The 18,635-nt window shown below is 38.3% G+C and overlaps 1 protein-coding gene across 1 annotated transcript in view; it reads right to left on the bottom strand.

Annotated features, from left to right (window-relative positions):
- Ziz (dedicator of cytokinesis protein Ziz) overlaps positions 1 to 18,635 on the bottom strand; it is a 542,949-nt gene that overhangs the window by 503,338 nt on the left and 20,976 nt on the right. The window contains exon 3 of the mRNA XM_067151766.2: positions 2,481 to 2,653. Within this exon, the coding sequence (XP_067007867.2) occupies positions 2,481 to 2,653 (173 nt within the window). The remainder of the gene's footprint in view (positions 1 to 2,480; positions 2,654 to 18,635) is intronic.

The raw sequence follows: 18,635 nt of genomic DNA, 5'->3' as shown, positions 1-18,635 counted from the left end.
TTCAAGTCTGAATGCTCTATTCAAGGCCTACACTACTTGGTGGGTTATGTTACCTGTAAGCTTCGGTGTGTAGATCGATCCATGTGTCATCCTAGTGGTGAAGAAAAAAAAAAAGTAAATTTCTAGATCACAGTGACAACAGCTGGATTATCAAAATTTCTCGAGGGGGGTTAATAATTCCATCAGATGATTGGTATGATGGTGTCAAACAATTTGTAGATGTGTTTTTACTTTTCATAATACCACTTTTTTGAAAGGACGAAGTGTGATGACACATTTGTAGAAAGTCCTCTGTAAGAAATACTCCAGCTTACACCCTGAGGCCTTAAGGACAACCGTAAGAACCAGAACCTCCATTCATATTTGCCATTTAAATCTCACAGGCCAGTCTGAGAGGGCAGTCCTGCTTCATAACAAGAAGGCTCGTCAATGGCAAGCTCCGGTGCTGAATAAACCCGGTAAGGTTCATACAAATATTTTCACTTTTGTGTAATTCTGTCATTGTTGTTGTTGCTGCATGTGATCCAATATTTTAACAAGAATTATTGTGTCATCCATCCGCATCCAATCGTTATAATTCACAGCTCTCTATATTCAGACTATGTTACGATTCTATAATATTCAATATTATGGTCCAAGGGCAAAACTTTCAATGTATGAGTCTCCTTATTCCATTCTTCCACTTATTTTTATATAAAGCTTGAAAATATGTAGTGTTTAAAATATATATTAGTTTTTATGAAGTAAGTAAACTCATGTCCTCATCCCGAGGTGGTGCAGCTCTTTTCAGGCACACCCCCATTGGAGGTGAGCTGCGTGTATCATTTGAACCACATACCAGCCCTCCGCCATTCTTAAATTTCTGGCAGTACTGGGAATCGAACCCAGGCCCCCGAGGACGGCAGCTAATAACACTAACCGTTACGCTACGGAGGAGGACTTTCATGAAGTAATAACAGGAAAGAGTTAATTTTGCTTAATATATTTTGTCAGATATATGAACATCATTCCTTCCTCTATTCAAAATTATGTAAAGAAATTACAACAAGTTAATTTCATAGAGTTTAACTTGAATTATGCAAGCCCAGAGCTGTTCTATGCCGCTAGCGAGTGGCACTACCTTATTACTATTCTATATACCTTGATTTCCCCCAAGCCAAACATGAAACAAAGTAAACCAAATCTACATAAACTACAGTATGTAACCGATCAACGTAAAAATAAATAAAATATCACTAATCCTGAATACTTCCAATGAACACCAAACATGAATTATGTATTCCACTAACTGGATCGCTCGCACATCTTCAACGGCTGACCATTCACTAATATGTCCAAGAATAACAGGTCAGCAATGGGAAAGGGAGCAACAGAAATAGAAGACAAGGACAGGCATGAAAGAATAAAAGAACAAGGGCAATCTCCACATCTTCACACACCATCTCCTTAAACCAGATGGACTGTCTTTTCATTGAACTCAATACTCCTACATCCATTTATTCTCAGCCCCCAGCGAGCTTGTTTTTGCTCCCCAGGTTCATCAGGAAGATGGGCTTCAACACTCTATACAAAAAGATACAACATGATTTACTTTTCTCTCTCTGGTTTAATGTCACACCAAATGAAGACAGGTTTTTGGCAACAATGGTATAGGAAACGGCTAGGACTGGAAAGGAAGTGGACATGGCCTTTACTGAAGTACAGTCCCAGCATCTGTCTGCTGTGAAAATGGGAAAACACAGTAAATGATCTTCGGGGGGTCCCCATTAATCGCCTTAAAATCCACTATATTTCAAACGCGACCTTATAACTACACAGCACAAATCGTGCCACCAACTTTTTCGATTTTCATCTCTCCTTTTTTTCTCTCTCTCTCTCTCTCTTTCTTCCACTTTTCTGTGCTTATCTAGCTTTCTTCTTATCTCATCTTCCCTCAACAAGACTGAAGTTCACCGGGCGAGTTGGCTGTGCGGTGAGAGGTGCATAGCTGTGAGCTTGCATCTGGGAGATAGTGGGTTCGAACGAACCCCACTGTCTATAGCTCTGAAGATGGTTTTCCATGGTTTCCCATTTTTACATCAGGCAAATGCTGAGGCTGCACCTTAAGTAAGGCCATGATTGCTTTCTAAACACTAATGGGTCTTTCACATCCCATCGTCACCATAAGACCTATCTGTATCGGTGTGACGTAAAACAAATTGTAAAAATTTGGGTCAAGATGGCCCCTTGCTGTGTTGAAGCCCGCTCTCCTAAAGAAGTTGAAATGCAGAAACAAACTCATCGGAGGCTGAGAAGAAATACATGTAGAAGAACTGGGATTGATGAGGAGACAGCCTAATTATTCTTACTTTACTTCATCATTCTCATGGATTTTGCTCTAACTCAACTTCTACTAATCATGCACTGACTAGAACTTATTCAATTAATGCATGCCTTTTGCCTTCTTCTACAGCAAGGAATGTTTCTTAAGTTATACATACTTTGGAAGCTCTAAGTATGTCCCAGAGTAGGCACTATATTTATAATGAATAAGGTTCCAATTAGATGTGTAACTCTTCACACATTCCTTAGTGAATAAAGTGCAGTCACTTGTATCTAGATTGGCAGGAACACTATGGGTTGTAGTGCGGAATCTTCTCGGCAACACCACTTGCTGAAAACATATAAAAATAATACAGTGACCTATTGTTGTTCATAAAGGCAATGGATGATGGAGTTTGCAGATGACATTGTAGTGGGGAGAAGCAAATGAAGAGGAACTACAAGGTCAACTGGACATACCAAGTGAAAAGATTGGTAATTATGGAATGAAGTGCAGAGAAAAGCAAGACAATGGTGTTGACTGCAGTGTAAAGAGAAGGGGATGGTGCTAAAAAAACTGGCAGCGTGGGAGTGGGGGCAAGACCTTGAAATTGTGGAAAGCATCAATAACTTGGGAAGCAAACTGATGCAGCATTGGGCATGAAGATCAGTAAAAGGATACAACAAGGAAATACATTTTATCAGTGTAAGGAACTTGATCTGGAAGAAGCAGGTTCAAGGTATACAGAAAGTGTAAAGAGGTGATGAATAAGATTTATCACTGCCCCATATATAGAACAGACCAGGACAATGTCAAGAGACAGGAGAGTAAAGTCCAGGCCAGAGAGATTACATTTTTAAGAAAAGAAGGACAGAGTAAAAAATAAGGAGTCGGGAAATTGGAGTAGAAAATCTTTCCGAAGAATGGAGAGAAATAAACTGAGATGGTATAGATATGGTAAGAGGATGGATGAGGGAAGGATACCTAACCAGAGGACTATCGCAAAGATTGAAGGAAGGAGAACAAGAGGTAGACCCAGACTAAAATGATTGGACTCTATCAACAACAGCATAATCAGAAGGAATCTGGATTGGAACATACCGGTGGTTCAGGAGCAGGAATGATGGTAGGACAGAGGAAGATGAAAAGGTGTCATTGACATTCAATTCGGCAGAAACTAGAAAAGAGATGGCGATGATGACGACGACAGTAATGAAGATACGATACAAATCGATTCTATGCTAAAAACTCATAGCATGCACTGTGGCAAGTAGCAATATATGCATAAATTTTATTAATAGCAACACTAGTTCAAAATAAACAACTTATATGTAAGAACACTCCCTCCTGGATTGTCTGAATTCACATCTGTTCTCAAAAATGATTTTGTTATGGTTTAACAAGTTATGAAAGTTGAGGTCAGGATTAATACACTGTATTTAACTAATTATAAAAGTTAAGGTAAGGATTAATACAATGTAATGAATTAATCAAAATTAACACACTGAAATTTCAGCACAAATATTATAGAAACAACAATAATAGAAACAAAACTATAAAATACTCTGGTAAGAAAATTAACTGCACTAACGTAATATAAACTTTGTCTTCTTAAGTACAATCCTCGATCATGATAAACTTCTCAATCATGTTCTTTCCAGTCCCCATTACATACTTTTCTGCACATACTGCATAAATGCAAAATGTGAAAGTTTAGAAGACTTATCCCTGCCCCTTAAAGAGCTAGCTGTGTTCTTGTCGGTCTCCAACTTTACTACAGGTCAAAAATAATTATGTTGGTAGACACAATCACATTTGAATAAAAATTCAATCATCTTTATTTTATTAGCTTTCAATATCTAAGAACACCTTGTCATCAAAAACATTTCTACCTAATAATAAAAATATGCTCTGTTATCAGCAGCCATGACTCTCAATGCAACTCGAAAAAGACTCACACAAGCAGAATCCACTGTGTTGTTCTTGTTCATACTGTAAGCACAGTCAACTACTACTTAAAAGCAGACAGACTGCTCGAAGAACAACCTTAAAAGCAGAGGTGAATGGAATTCATTATAATCGGTTCTCAGGATCATCACTGTCTAAGTCCTGAAGGATTTAAGATAATAGCAACTGATTTACAGTAGGCTTATATGAGAGAAATTGTCTCTGAAACCAAATATAAACCCAAACCAAGCCCCATAGTACTAAAGCCTTGATGGGCTTTGGCCTATCAAGTAATTACTGCTCATCCCGCTGAAATAGTTGAAACAGTCTAAATTCGGCAGGAAAAACAAACTGGTAAGCCGTAGTAGACCATAACTAGACACAGCGGATCAGTACCTGGCATTACATCCCTTCATCCTGAAAACATGTTATGTGACAAAAGAATGTGTTTTTCTATCTGCTAATTTGCACCATATTCAACTGCTTCCGACTGTACCAGAAATCAAACCTATAGAAGAAAATAACATATCTAACATTCATACAGACCATCTGTCGAACTTATCCCCAAGTTTTCTCCAAGAGGCTTCACGAGAACTTAGCTCCCACCTCACTAGTTATTTCTGATATCTTGCAGGCTTCAACATCTTCCCCTACTGCCCACGCTTCTGATCACGTCCCTCCCTAGATAGCTCCAGCAAAGAGCTTGATTTTAGTTCTGTATGTCTACAGCACATTAAGTTTCTTTGCTGTATAATATGTTGAGCATCATGCACCAATCCCTAACAGATCATACAGGGTGGTGCAAAACCCTCTTTGATGTGTATATGTTTAATTTAAGTTTTCTGTGTCCTAATGAAACCGATATGAATAAAGAAGACTAAATCAGATGAAGGAATAATGTGAAAATGTGTTAACTAGGTGGAAATTCAAAAAGCAAGAACCGAGGAAAGATAAAGCATTAATATATGTGCAGTATGTCTACCCCTTAGTCCTATTTCTTGATACAGGACTGGGACGAGGCAGATGGAATTTATATAGCACGTTTTTACAGCTGGATGCTCTTTCTGATGCCAACCTCAGTTGAGGAGGTAACGAAGACAAGTGATAATGGAAAACCACAGAAAACCATCCTCAGCACAGCCGACAGTGAGGCTCGAACCAACGTCTCTCCCGAATGCAGCGCTTGGATCCATAGTTGTAGCACGTCAACACGCGCGGCCACTCCACTCAGTGAAAGATACAGCATAAATAAATTAAATAAATGACAGTGCAAGCTGAATGAGGGAAATTGATGATGATGATGATATGACAGCAGTACTTTTCTAAGTAACACCTTAAACAATAAAAATTAACTCAGACTGATTTAATAATGAAATGAAATGTCGTATGGCTTTTTAGTTTGAAATAATAACATTAAGTTATTTATTAGACCACCTAATCAATACAAAATCGTCTTGGATGATTTACATAAATTTGTTAGCTAATAGTGGGACATGTTTCGCCTTCTCTGAAGGCATCATCAGCCATAGTCTTAACCTTAAATTAAAAATAAGCGTCTAAATAACATGTAGTGATGAAATGAATTTTAAAATCTTGAAGAGATTTGAAGTAAAATAACATTAAAAATAACAATGATGGTTTGAAAATACAATGTGATGAGATACAATAGTGGAAGTATTAACAAAATTAACCTTAGAAGGCTGCTAAAATAAGTACAATGGAATAAAACAACAGATTGTTATACAACAAGTAGTAAGATTGCATAAAAGTAAAGTTGATAGTAATGGCGGTTATAATTAGACGATGGCGAAAAATCTTATGTAATCAAAGTAAAGAGGAGAGAGTAAAAGTCAAAGTTAGTCGAGAGATCCGAAGTTCATTATGATCTTGAAGATAAAGGATGAAAGTCAGATGCATATGGTGAAGTTGTAGAACACGTTGAGGATATGAAGTTGGTGAATAGAAGTTGAAGAACAGTTTCAAATAGGATCACTATGGACCATCTCAAAATTTGAAGTGATGTTTGAGATGGTCCATAGTGATCCTATTTGAAACTGTTCTTCAACTTCTATTCACCAACTTCATATCCTCAACGTGTTCTACAACTTCACCATATGCATCTGACTTTCATCCTTTATCTTCAAGATCATAATGAACTTCGGATCTCTCGACTAACTTTGACTTTTACTCTCTCCTCTTTACTTTGATTACATAAGATTTTTCGCCATCGTCTAATTATAACCGCCATTACTATCAACTTTACTTTTATGCAATCTTACTACTTGTTGTATAACAATCTGTTGTTTTATTCCATTGTACTTATTTTAGCAGCCTTCTAAGGTTAATTTTGTTAATACTTCCACTATTGTATCTCATCACATTGTATTTTCAAACCATCATTGTTATTTTTAATGTTATTTTACTTCAAATCTCTTCAAGATTTTAAAATTCATTTCATCACTACATGTTATTTAGACGCTTATTTTTAATTTAAGGTTAAGACTATGGCTGATGATGCCTTCAGAGAAGGCGAAACATGTCCCACTATTAGCTAACAAATTTATGTAAATCATCCAAGACGATTTTGTATTGATTAGGTGGTCTAATAAATAACTTAATGTTATTATTTCAATCTACATCATCAATACGGACCAAAAATGATATTTATTACATGTAATGGCTTTTTAGTGCCGGGATATCCCAGAACGGGTTCGGCTCGCCAGGTGCAGGTCTTTCTATTTGACTCCCGTAGGCGACCTGCGCGTCATGATGTGGATGAAATGATGATGAAGACAACACATACACCCAGCCCCCGTGCCGTTGGAATTAACCAATTAAGGTTAAAATCCCTGACCCGGCCGGGAATCGAACCCGGGACCCTCTGAACCGAAGGCCAGTACGCTGACCGTTCAGCCAACGAGTCGGACGATTTAATAATAATAATAATAATAATAATAATAATAATAATAGAGAACTACAAATAACAACAGACTATCACAAAAACAAAACAGAAAAATTAAGATACTTCAAGACACACATCAGGCTACAGACCAAGATCAATAAAAGGTCTAATGGCGGGGTATTTTCAACAGTACAAAGGAAGGCAGCACCTTTCAGAGTGAAAAAATATTGCAGTAAATAATATATAAATTCTTTCAAGGTCCACCTATTCAATACAATGACGTTTTATTGTGATTTAATCACATGTCAAATAGTCAAATGGTACTAGTTTCGGCATCTATGTGCCATCATCAACCTTGAGTACAAATTAAAACAAGATATATATTGTATTCCTAAAACATATAAAACACATTTTAACTCATTATAAAATAACATACAATTAATGGGGTGTATTCACCATGTGAGGGTGCAGATGAGGATGAAGTTGACAAGTTTTATGAAGCATTGAGTGACATTGTGGTCAGGGTCAACAGCAAGGATAGAATAGTGCGAATGGGCGATTTCAATGCGAGAGTTGGGAATAGAACTGAAGGTACGAAAGGGTGATTGGTAAATGTGGGGAAGATATGGAAGCTAATGGGAATGGGAAGCGTTTGCTGGACTTCTGTGCTAGTATGGGTTTAGCTGTTACGAATACATTCTTCAAGCATAAGGCTATTCACCGCTACACATGGGAGGCTAGGGGTACCAGATCCATAATAGACTATATCTTAACAGACTTGGAATTCTGGAAATCTGTTAGGAATGTACGAGTTTTTCGCGGATTTTTCGATGATTACAGACCACTATCTGATCTGTAGTGAACTAAGTATCTCTAGGCATAGGGTAGAGAAAGAGAAATCTGTCTGCAAACGAATAAGGGTAGAAAATCTCCAGGACGGGGAAATTAGACAGAAGTACATGGATATGATTAGTGAGAAGTTTCGAACAGTAGACAGTAAGCAGGTTCAGGATATTGAAAGTGAATGGGTGGCATACAGGGATGCAGTAGTAGAAACAGCAAGGGAATGCCTAGGAACAACTGTGTGTAAAGATGGGAAAAGGCGAACATCTTGGTGGAATGATGAAGTGAGAGCAGCCTGTAAACGTAAAAAGAAGGCTTATCAGAAATGGCTCCAAACAAGGGCCGAGGCAGATAGGGATTTGTACGTAGATGAAAGAAACAGAGCGAAACAAACAGTTGTTGAATCCAAAAAGAAGGCATGGGAAGATTTTGGTAATAACCTGGAAAGGCTAGGTCAAGCACCAGGGAAACCTTTCTGGACAGTAATAAAGAATCTTAGGAAGGGAGGGAAAAAGGAAATGAACAGTGTTTTGAGTAATTCAGATGAACTCATAATAGATCCCAGGGAATCACTGGAGAGGTGGAGGGAATATTTTGAACATCTTCTCAATGTAAAAGGAAATCATTATGGTGGTGTTGCAAACAGCCAAGCTCATGGGGAGGAGGAAAATGATGTTGGTGAAATTATGCTTGAGGAAGTGGAAAGGATAGTAAATAAATTCCATTGTCATAAGGCAGCAGGAATAGATGAAATTAGACCTGAAATGGTGAAGTATAGTGGGAAGGCAGGGATGAAATGGCTTCATAGAGTAGTAAAATTAGCGTGGAGTGTTGGTAAGGTACCTTCAGATTGGACAAAAGCAGTAATTGCACCTATCTATAAGCAAGGGAACAGGAAGGATTGCAACAACTATCGAGGTATCTCATTGATTAGTATACCAGACAAAGTATTCACTGGCATCTTGGAAGGGAGGGTGCGATCAGTCGTTGAGAGGAAGTTGGATGAAAACCAGTGTGGTTTCAGACCATGGAGAGGCTGTCAGGATCAGATTTTCAGTATGCGCCAGGTAATTGAAAAATGCTACGAGAGGAATAGGCAGTTGTGTTTATGTTTCGCAGATCTAGAGAAAGCATATGGCAGGATACCGAGGGAAAAGATGTTCGCCATACTGGGGGACTATGGGATTAAAGGTAGATTATTAAAATCAATCAAAGGCATTTATGTTGACAATTGGGCTTCAGTGAGAATTGATGGTAGAATGAGTTCTTGGTTCAGGGTACTTACAGGAGTTAGACAAGGCTGTAATCTTTCACCTTTGCTGTTCGTAGTTTACATGGATCATCTGTTGAGAGGTATAAAATGGCAGGGAGGGATTCAGTTAGGTGGAAATGTAGTAAGCAGTTTGGCCTATGCTGACGACTTGGTTTTAATGGCAGACTGTGCCGAAAGCCTGCAGTCTAATATCTTGGAACTTGAAAATAGGTGCAATGAGTATGGTATGAAAATTAGCCTCTCGAAGACTAAATTGATGTCAGTAGGTAAGAAATTCAACAGAATTGAATGTCAGATTGGTGCTACAAAGCTAGAACAGGTCGATAATTTCAAGTATTTAGGTTGTGTGTTCTCCCAGGATGGTAATATAGTAAGCGAGATTGAATCAAGGTGTAGTAAAGCTAATGCAGTGAGCTCGCAGTTGCGATCAGCAGTATTCTGTAAGAAGGAAGTCAGCTCCCAGACGAAACTATCTTTACATCGGTCTGTTTTCAGACCAACGTTGCTTTACGGGAGTGAAAGCTGGGTGGACTCAGAATATCTTATTCATAAGTTAGAAGTAACAGACATGAAAGTAGCAAGAATGATTGTTGGTACAAACAGGTGGGAACAATGGCAGGAGGGTACTCGGAATGAGGAGATAAAGGCTAATTTAGGAATGAAATCGATGGATGAAGCTGTACGCATAAACCGGCTTCGGTGGTGGGGTCATGTGAGGCGAATGGAGGAGGATAGGTTACCTAGGAGAATAATGGACTCTGTTATGGAGGGTAAGAGAAGTAGAGGGAGACCAAGATGACGATGGTTAGACTCGGTTTCTAACGATTTAAAGATAAGAGGTATAGAACTAAATGAGGCCACAACACTAGTTGCAAATCGAGGATTGTGGTGACGTTTAGTAAATTCTCAGAGGCTTGCAGACTGAACGCTGAAAGGCATAACAGTCTATAATGATAATGTATGTATGTAATGTATTAATGTGGTGATACATGAAATACGATAAAATTATGATACAATTGGTGTGATATAAAATTCTTAAAATTCAGGCTGTTCGTTACATAATTCAGTCTGTGTGCATCCGGGATAAGTGAATTTTTGCAGTTGTATGCTGTCTATGTGAATGACATTTGTTCCTTTTATTATTAGGTGGTTCCAGGGAAGTTTACTTTGATCATATAAGATCGTGATGTAATTAGAGATGAATTCCCACTTCAATTTGAACCTGAAGGAGAAAATAGCCAAGTTAGACGTTGGAAGCAATGTATGGAAGTTACTAGAAACATTAGAATCGTTGAATGATGATTGACTCACCTTGAGCAGCATGTAAACGTGTTATTACACAGACGGAGCCGGACGAAGTGTGTCGGCAACGGTAAAGGAGGCGAGGGGAAGGCGAGGGGAAGGAAGGAGGCGGAGCACTTGCGGGGGAATGGAACTAAGGCGGGGCGGAAGGATGGGGTAGTGGGGGTATTGCCAGGAGTGTGCATTCCGGATTACTTGGAAAATCGAACTGTTTTTCAATAGTTTGGTATTTTTACGCCAATCGATTAAAAGATCGAAAAGGATATTGGATTTCTCGTAAATCTCATTTAAATTGTAATTGGGGTTAAAATATTGGTCGCAGTTGATGTAACAACTTTCAATGATATTCATTATGGGTCCCTTGTTTACTGTTTGAAGAACTTCCATATCTTGTTCAATGACAGTAAATTTGTGATTATTCCGGATGCACACAGACTGAATTATGTAACAAACAGCCGGAATTTTAAGAATTTTATATCACACCAATTGTATCATAATTTTATCGTATTTCATGTATCACCACATTAATTGTATGTTATTTTATAATGAGTTAAAATGTGTTTTAGATGTTTTAGGAATACAGTATATATCTTGTTTTAATTTGTACTCAAGGCTGATGATGGCACATAGATGCTGAAACTAGTACCATTTGACTATTTGACATGTGATTAAATCACAATAAAACGTCATTGTATTGAATAAGTGGACCTTGAAAGAATTTATATATTATTTACTGTAATCCCTCTTCAATACGGAACCAATGAAATTCATAACTATAAGTGAAAAAATATTGGGCTGATCAGAAATCATGAAATCCTTTGTATAATTTACTGGAGTGGTCCCATGTAGCCCATAAAATATAAAATAAAAAATAAGTAAATAAATAAATAAATAAATAAATAAATAAATAAATAATAACAATAATAATAATCAACAGAGAAGTAACACACCCAGTAAATACAATAACAATTCAACAGATAACAGTACTACCTTCCTACACTTCTGTGACAACATATGAAAAACAAGGAGAGAAATATCAGAAAGGAAATCAGAAAAAGCACCTTCGAAACTTTTACGGACCTAGTAGAGAAATTCACTATATAAAAACTTGTCAATCAGAAATACACTCGTCACAAACAAACCTGGACCTAATGAAATACTTCCAGAGAATATAAAAATTTCACACCAGAGACTTTTATAATCCTGCTGTCCATGGTACAAATTTTAGATTACCAAAACAAACTTACTATCCAACAGAACAAAAACGATAATCATCTCTACCATTAATTCATCTACAACCTTCCAGGCTGAAAAATGTGGAGAGAGATTGTACACAGATTAAATAGGTTCCTGATGTAAAATTCTACTGTAATAACAGAAAAGTAAACTGTATTTAGAAGAAATAGACATACCTCTTACATGATGTTAACGTGAAAGCAGTCACGAAAAGTTTAATCCAAGAGAAAGCACTCACCACTGTTGACTTCAGCTGGGGCCATGATAAAATACTGATACAATTTTAGACAAAAGCCCAAGCGAAAATGAATGTGATAAAATTGTTTGATAGATTAACTGCTTAAAGAATTAGAAATGTAAAATACAGAAACAAAAGCAAAGGCTATAGACAAAAATCAGATTACTACAAAAAGCAGTCTCATGTATAATATCCTCCTATGACAAATGCCTACATCAAGAACCTAACAAAACACATCGCAATAGACAAAAGATGTAATTAAACAAAACATTAACATGAATCACTATTATTCATACACTCACCAAGAGACACTAGAGCAGGGATGGCGAACCTATGCCACGCGTGTCACTAGGTGACACGCGAACATGACTTCGGTGCCACGCCATATGAACATAATAATGTTTTTATATACGTCTTGTACTACAGACAATACATATCTTATAGTGTTTCACGTGTAAGAAATAAATATCGAAAATGTAAGTACTAGTTCCATCCGGACGTGCAATATGGCAACACTGCTACACTGATAGGTCCGAAAGTCAAGTGAGATAAGTGTCGTTTTCTGGTGGTTTTGTATACGGACCTCGCAAACATGTTTTCGGTGCCGAAACGAACAGAAACTTAACAAAGGTGGTCACCGTACTTTTCAAGAACTCTGGACAAGGGAATTCGGACTGATGGAAAGATGTGTTGCCTGTGTTCGAAAACAGTTGTATCCCCCACATTTAATGTAAAGCTCAATTTCGAGACTAATCATTCAAATGTTTGTTCCATTGCAAATGAAGAAAGAAAGGAGTTCGTTTCACAAAATATCGAACATTACACAAAACTAACTAGTTCTTTTGTATCATATTTACGGCCCAGGAATAATATCAGTGCGGCTTTTTCTATCTGTCTCACTGCGTAAAAATACAACATGCATGGGAAATCGTTTTGTCAAGGTGAGTTGTTGAAAGAAACTTTCTTATTGATGTCCGACACATTATTTGAAAACTTCCCTAACAAACAACTAATAATTAACAGAATTAAAGGAATGTCAGCCAGCTGAACTGCTGTCGAGGATAGAATAATAAAAAATAAGTGAAGAAGTTTCCGGGCAATTGAAAGCTAATTTGGATAACTCCCACATGTATGTTTTGATGAAAGCATGAATGTGACCTTATAAGCAAGGATAGCTGTGATGAAGAAGAAATTAGTTTAATTGTTCAGCATACAAACAGCGACAACATGGAAATAAATAAATAAATAAATAAATAAATAAATAAATAAATAAATAAATAAATATGAAACATAATGGGGAATTTAGAAAGGAAGTTGCAGGGTGGGGGATTGTAGGTTGTAGACATTCCTTAATGGAAAATAAGTGGCACAGTCAACAAATGAGAATAATAAACCAGACTTAAAATGGCACACAAGTTGGAAAAGGTTCGCCATCCCTGCACTAGAGGATAGAAATAAGATGCTCATCCAGCTGGAAAATCAGAATCACATAAACCACTCCTCAAATAGCAAGCATTTCTGAGCTAGTACATTGATGAAGTTAAGAATACAATTTTAAGAAAAAAATGTTCACAAATTCACAAATAAAAATCGCAATTCATCCATACGTGTGACGCTCTCCAGAAAACCATACTTAAGTCGGAAAATGTCATTTTTGGTTTATTTTATATTTTGATAGTAGGTAATTTTGCGATCATTTTCTTGAAAACCAGAAGTCTCCAGCTTAAAAACTGATCACTTTATGTGATTTTGAAGTTGTAAGGCAGAATTTATTGAATTTGAAAAAATTATTGAAAAATAGGGTATAGGACTCCAAAAATTTATTAAGGATTTAAGAAAATATGACAAGTTTCACTGGATAAAAAAATATCAGCCTTGCGTATTAAAATAATTTTTATAAATATTTACAAGTTTTACTCTCTGGAAATTAAATATGTAAATATGTTCAAAATTTGAAAAAAGTGAAACAGAAAGTTTTAGTCTTGCAACACTCATATATGCAGATTGTCTTAAGATGTACAAAGAATATTAGGATACAATCATTACAATAATAGTAGTAATGCTACTAAGTTACTTATTTTACATTTCATGGCCTACATTGGACCACTCTAGTCAATTATATAAAGGATTTCTTGATTTCCTATCAGCCAATTATTTTTTTCATTCTGAGAGATGCTGCCTTCCTTTGTTCTGTTGAAAATACCCTCCTCCCATTAGACCTTTTACTGATCTTGGTTGGCAGTTTGGTGTGTGTGTCTTGAAGTATCTTATTTTTTTGTTTTGTTTTTGAGATAGTCTATTGTTATTTTGTAGTTCTTTAATATCCTCCTTAATTTCTGTGATCCATTTAATCCTGGTCTTGCTATTCCATAATATTTCAATTATTCTTCTGCAGATTCTGGTGTCAGGTGTTCTGATAAGATGTCCAAAGAATGATATAAGTTTTCCTAATTGTGCTCAACACTGGTTCAATTTGGAAGCCTCCGTGGCTCAGGCGGCAGCGCGCTGGCCTCTCACTACTGGATACAGTGGTTCAAATCCCGGTCACTGCATGCGAGATTTGTGCTGGACAGGCGGAGGGGGGACAGGTTTTTGTCTGGGTACTCCAGTTTTCCCTGTCATCTTTCATTCAAGCAACACACTCTATTAACATTTCATTTCATCTATCAGTCATTTATCATTCATTGCCCCAGAAGTGTGCGACAGGCTTCGGCAGCCGGCACATTTCCTATCCTCGCATCTAGATGGGGGTTCATTCATTTCCATTTCTGAGTCGAATGATTGGAAACAGTCTGTGGATTTTTCACTTTCACTGGATCAATTTCCTTATAAACTGTTTTATTTGATGTTATTCTCCACTATCCATTAACATGATACAGTTTATTTATGCATGTTCTAATTATTCTTCTTTATGTCTTAAGTATTTTGTCTGTTTCAGCTGTATTAGTAGTTTTTAAAATGGTTTCACTAGCATAAGTTATTTCTGGCTGTGTGACTGTTTTATAATGTCTTAATTTTGCTGCTATCAATAAGCTTTTCTATTGTATGTAGTTTTCTTCTTCCTCTTTTTATACCGCTTTTCCCACATATGTGGGGTCGCAGGTGCAAACAGTGCCGTACATGTGGATTTGGCCCTGTTTTACGGCCGGATGCCCTTCCTGATGCCAACCTAATATGGAGGGATGTAATCACTATCGCGTGTTTCTGTGGTGGTTGGTAGTGTAGTGTGTTGTCTGAATATGAAGAGGAAAGGGACAAACACACAGCCCCCGGGACAAAAGAATTAATCAGAGGCGATTCAAATCCCCAACCCAGCCAGGAATCAAACCCGGGACCCTCTGAACTGAAGGCCTAATCGCTGACCATTCAGCCAATGAGTCAGACTTTTTATTGTACCTATGCAGTCTTCGTAATTTAATTTGCTTTGTCCTCTTCTGTGAACCATGCAACCTTGCTGCGGTGGGGAGGCTTGCGTGTCCAAATGAAGCAGATAGCCGAGCCGCAAGTGCAACCACATCGGATGGGTATCTGTTGAGAGAATAGACTAAGGAATGGTTCATCAAAAGGGGGGTAGCAGCTTTTCGGAAGTTGCAAGGGCGGCGGTCTAGACGACTGACTGATATGGCCTTGTAATAATACTCAACATGGCTTAGCTGTGTTGATACTGCTACACGGCTGAAAGCTCTTTTTTTTTTTTTTTTTTTTTTTTTCTTTACGCCGCACCGACACAGGTATGTCTTATGGCGATGATGGGACAGGAAAGGCCTAGGAGTGGGAAGGAAGTGGCCGTGGGCTTAATTAAGGTACAGCCCAGCATTTGCCTGGTGAGAAAATGGGAAACCACAGAAAACCATCTTCAGGGCTGCCAACAGTGGGGTTCAAACTCACGATCTCCCGGATGCAAGCTCACAGCTGCGCTACCCAAAACGAACGGCCAACTCGCCCGGTACAGCTGAAAGCAACGGGAAACGACATCCGTAACTCCCGAGGACATAAAGCTCTCTCTGTATGAATGATGTACTAATGATGGCTTCCTCCCGGGTAAAATATTTCGGATGTAAACTAGTCCCCCATCGGATCTCCAGGTGGGGACTACATGAGAGGGGCCGATCATCAGGAAGATGGATAAAGACATTCTGCGAGTCGGAGCATGGAATGTTAGAAGTTTGAATCGTAGTGGTAGGTTAGAGAATCTGAAAAGGGAGATGGCTAGACTAAAGTTAGATGTAGTTGGTATAAGTGAAGTACGTTGGCAGGAAGAAAAGGAATTTTGGTCAGGCGACTATCGAAATATCAACACAAAATCAAACAGGGGAAATGCAGGATTTAGTTTAATAATGAATAAGAAAATAGGGCAACGGGTAAGCTACTATGACCAGCATAGTGAAAGAGTTATTGTCATCAAGACAGACACCAAACCAATCCCCACCACAATAGTGCAGGTCTATATGCCTACTAGTTCAGCGGATGATGAGGAAATCAAAAAAATATATGAAGAGAAACAAAATTTAATACAATATGTAAAAGGTGACAAGAATCTAATTGTGATGGGAGATTGGAATGCAGTGGTAGGCCAAGGAAGAGAAGGTAATACAGTAGGAGAATTCAGATTGGGACAAAGGAACAAAAGAGGAAGTTGGCTGGTTGAATTCTGCACTGATCATAATTTAATCCTTGCCAATACTTGATTCAAACACCACAAACGACGGCTGTATACGTGGACGAGACCTGGAGACACTGGAAGTTATCAAATAAACTTCATTATGATTAAGAGATTCAGAAACCAGGTGTTGGATTGCGAAACTTCCCCAGGAGCAGACGTGGACTCTGACCACAATTTGTTGGTCAAGAAATGCCATCTGAAGTTGAAAAAATTGAAGAAAGGAAAGAATGCAGAAAGATGGGATCTAGACAAGTTGAAAGAAAAGAGTGTGAGGGATTGTTTCAAGGAACATGTTGCACAAGGACTAAATAAAAAGGCTGAAGGAAACTCCGGCTTTAACCTAGAGTTAAAATTAAGCCTCCTTGATTAAACAGAAGGAATAGTCAAATTCAGAGTTAAAACAGTATAGCTCGGGGTTAAGGTTTAACCCACATTGATGAAACCGGCCCTGAGAGATGTGATCTGAGGAACTTTTTACCTACCACAAGCAGTGAACATATGTTGCCAGTCATACGTATTTACTAACAACTCGCCAGTTTATTTTCTGAGTAACTGATGTACCCGTGCTTCTTAACGGAATTCTACATTGTATACAGATTTCTAGGTTAAGTACTGTACACGTTGCAGGTAAGATTGTAATAAATTGCATAGCTCTTAACATCACCCCAGAAACACGATGGGGAAGTCACCAAACATCTTTCCTCGTGTGAAGACTGGGTTAAGGAATTTTCATGGTAAAGGTACGCCCTATTGCCTACCGCCAGTCACAGTCAAGTTGAGGAGTTTTCATTAGGGTACGTTTATGCTGCAGCCTGGCTGCTGGCACATCGCTAAGCCTCGCTGCTCGATGTTAGGCGATGATGAAACAAACCAATGAATCTCAATCAGTGCTTTTACCCTGGAGCCCGGCTCATAGCTGCGCTGATGGCTGCTATCCTCGCCACATCCATGGTCTCAAACACGTTTGATTTTCGAGCCTGGCCCATCGCTGGCAATCCTTTAACTTGGACTGTGATTGGTTCTTTCAAGGTCACCCGCTCTCCCACACTTCCTCTCTTCGCACTCTATACACACGTTCAGAGATCACTTGCTCACTTGCTATCTGAACCTGTCTTCGAACGCAATGCAATTTGAAGCCAGCGGCATGCGGATCATCACAAGAGTTTCATATGAGATAAAAGTAGTGACGAGATGACGAGCGGCCAGTAGACCTTTTCCTACGTTTTATGAGAGAGAGTGGCTTGTTTTATCGTGTTTAAAAGTAAAGTTTCTATTTGTGTTTTAATTGGTTTATTGTTAACTACTATTTTACCCTACCGGGCGAGTTGGCCGTGCGATTAGGGGCGTGCAGCTGTGAGCTTGCATCCTGGAGACAGTGGGTTCGAACCGCACTGTCGGCGGCCCTGAAGATGGTTTTCCGTGGTTTCCCATTTTCACACCAGAAAAATGCTGGGGTTGTACCTTAATTAAGACACCACTACTGCTTCCTTCCTATTCAGAGGCCTCTTCTATCCCATCGTCGCCATAAGACCTATCTGTGTCGACGCGACATAAAACAAATAGCAAAAAAAAAAAAAAAACTATGTGTTTACCTTTGTGTATTTTTAATTTGAATTAAATACATTATTTTACTTCAATGTCAGTGCATTGCGAATTAGATCCACTGCTTATTTTAAATTCATAATAATTTTCCTCATCATTATCATTTTTCTAATCTACCGAATTCGATAGCTGCAGTCGCTTAAGTGCGGCCAGTATCCAGTAATCGGGAGATAGTGGGTTCGAGCCCCACTGTCGGCAGCCCTGAAGATGGTTTTTCGTGGTTTCCCATTTTCACACCAAGGCAAATGCCCGGGCTGTACCTTAATTAAGGCCACGGTCGCTTTCTTCCAATTCCTAGGCCTTTCCTCTCCCATCGTTGCCGTAAGA

The sequence above is a fragment of the Anabrus simplex genome, chromosome 7 (genome assembly GCF_040414725.1).
Source record: "Anabrus simplex isolate iqAnaSimp1 chromosome 7, ASM4041472v1, whole genome shotgun sequence".
Classification (NCBI taxonomy): domain Eukaryota; kingdom Metazoa; phylum Arthropoda; class Insecta; order Orthoptera; family Tettigoniidae; genus Anabrus; species Anabrus simplex.
This window is presented reverse-complemented; position numbering and strand designations above follow the sequence as displayed.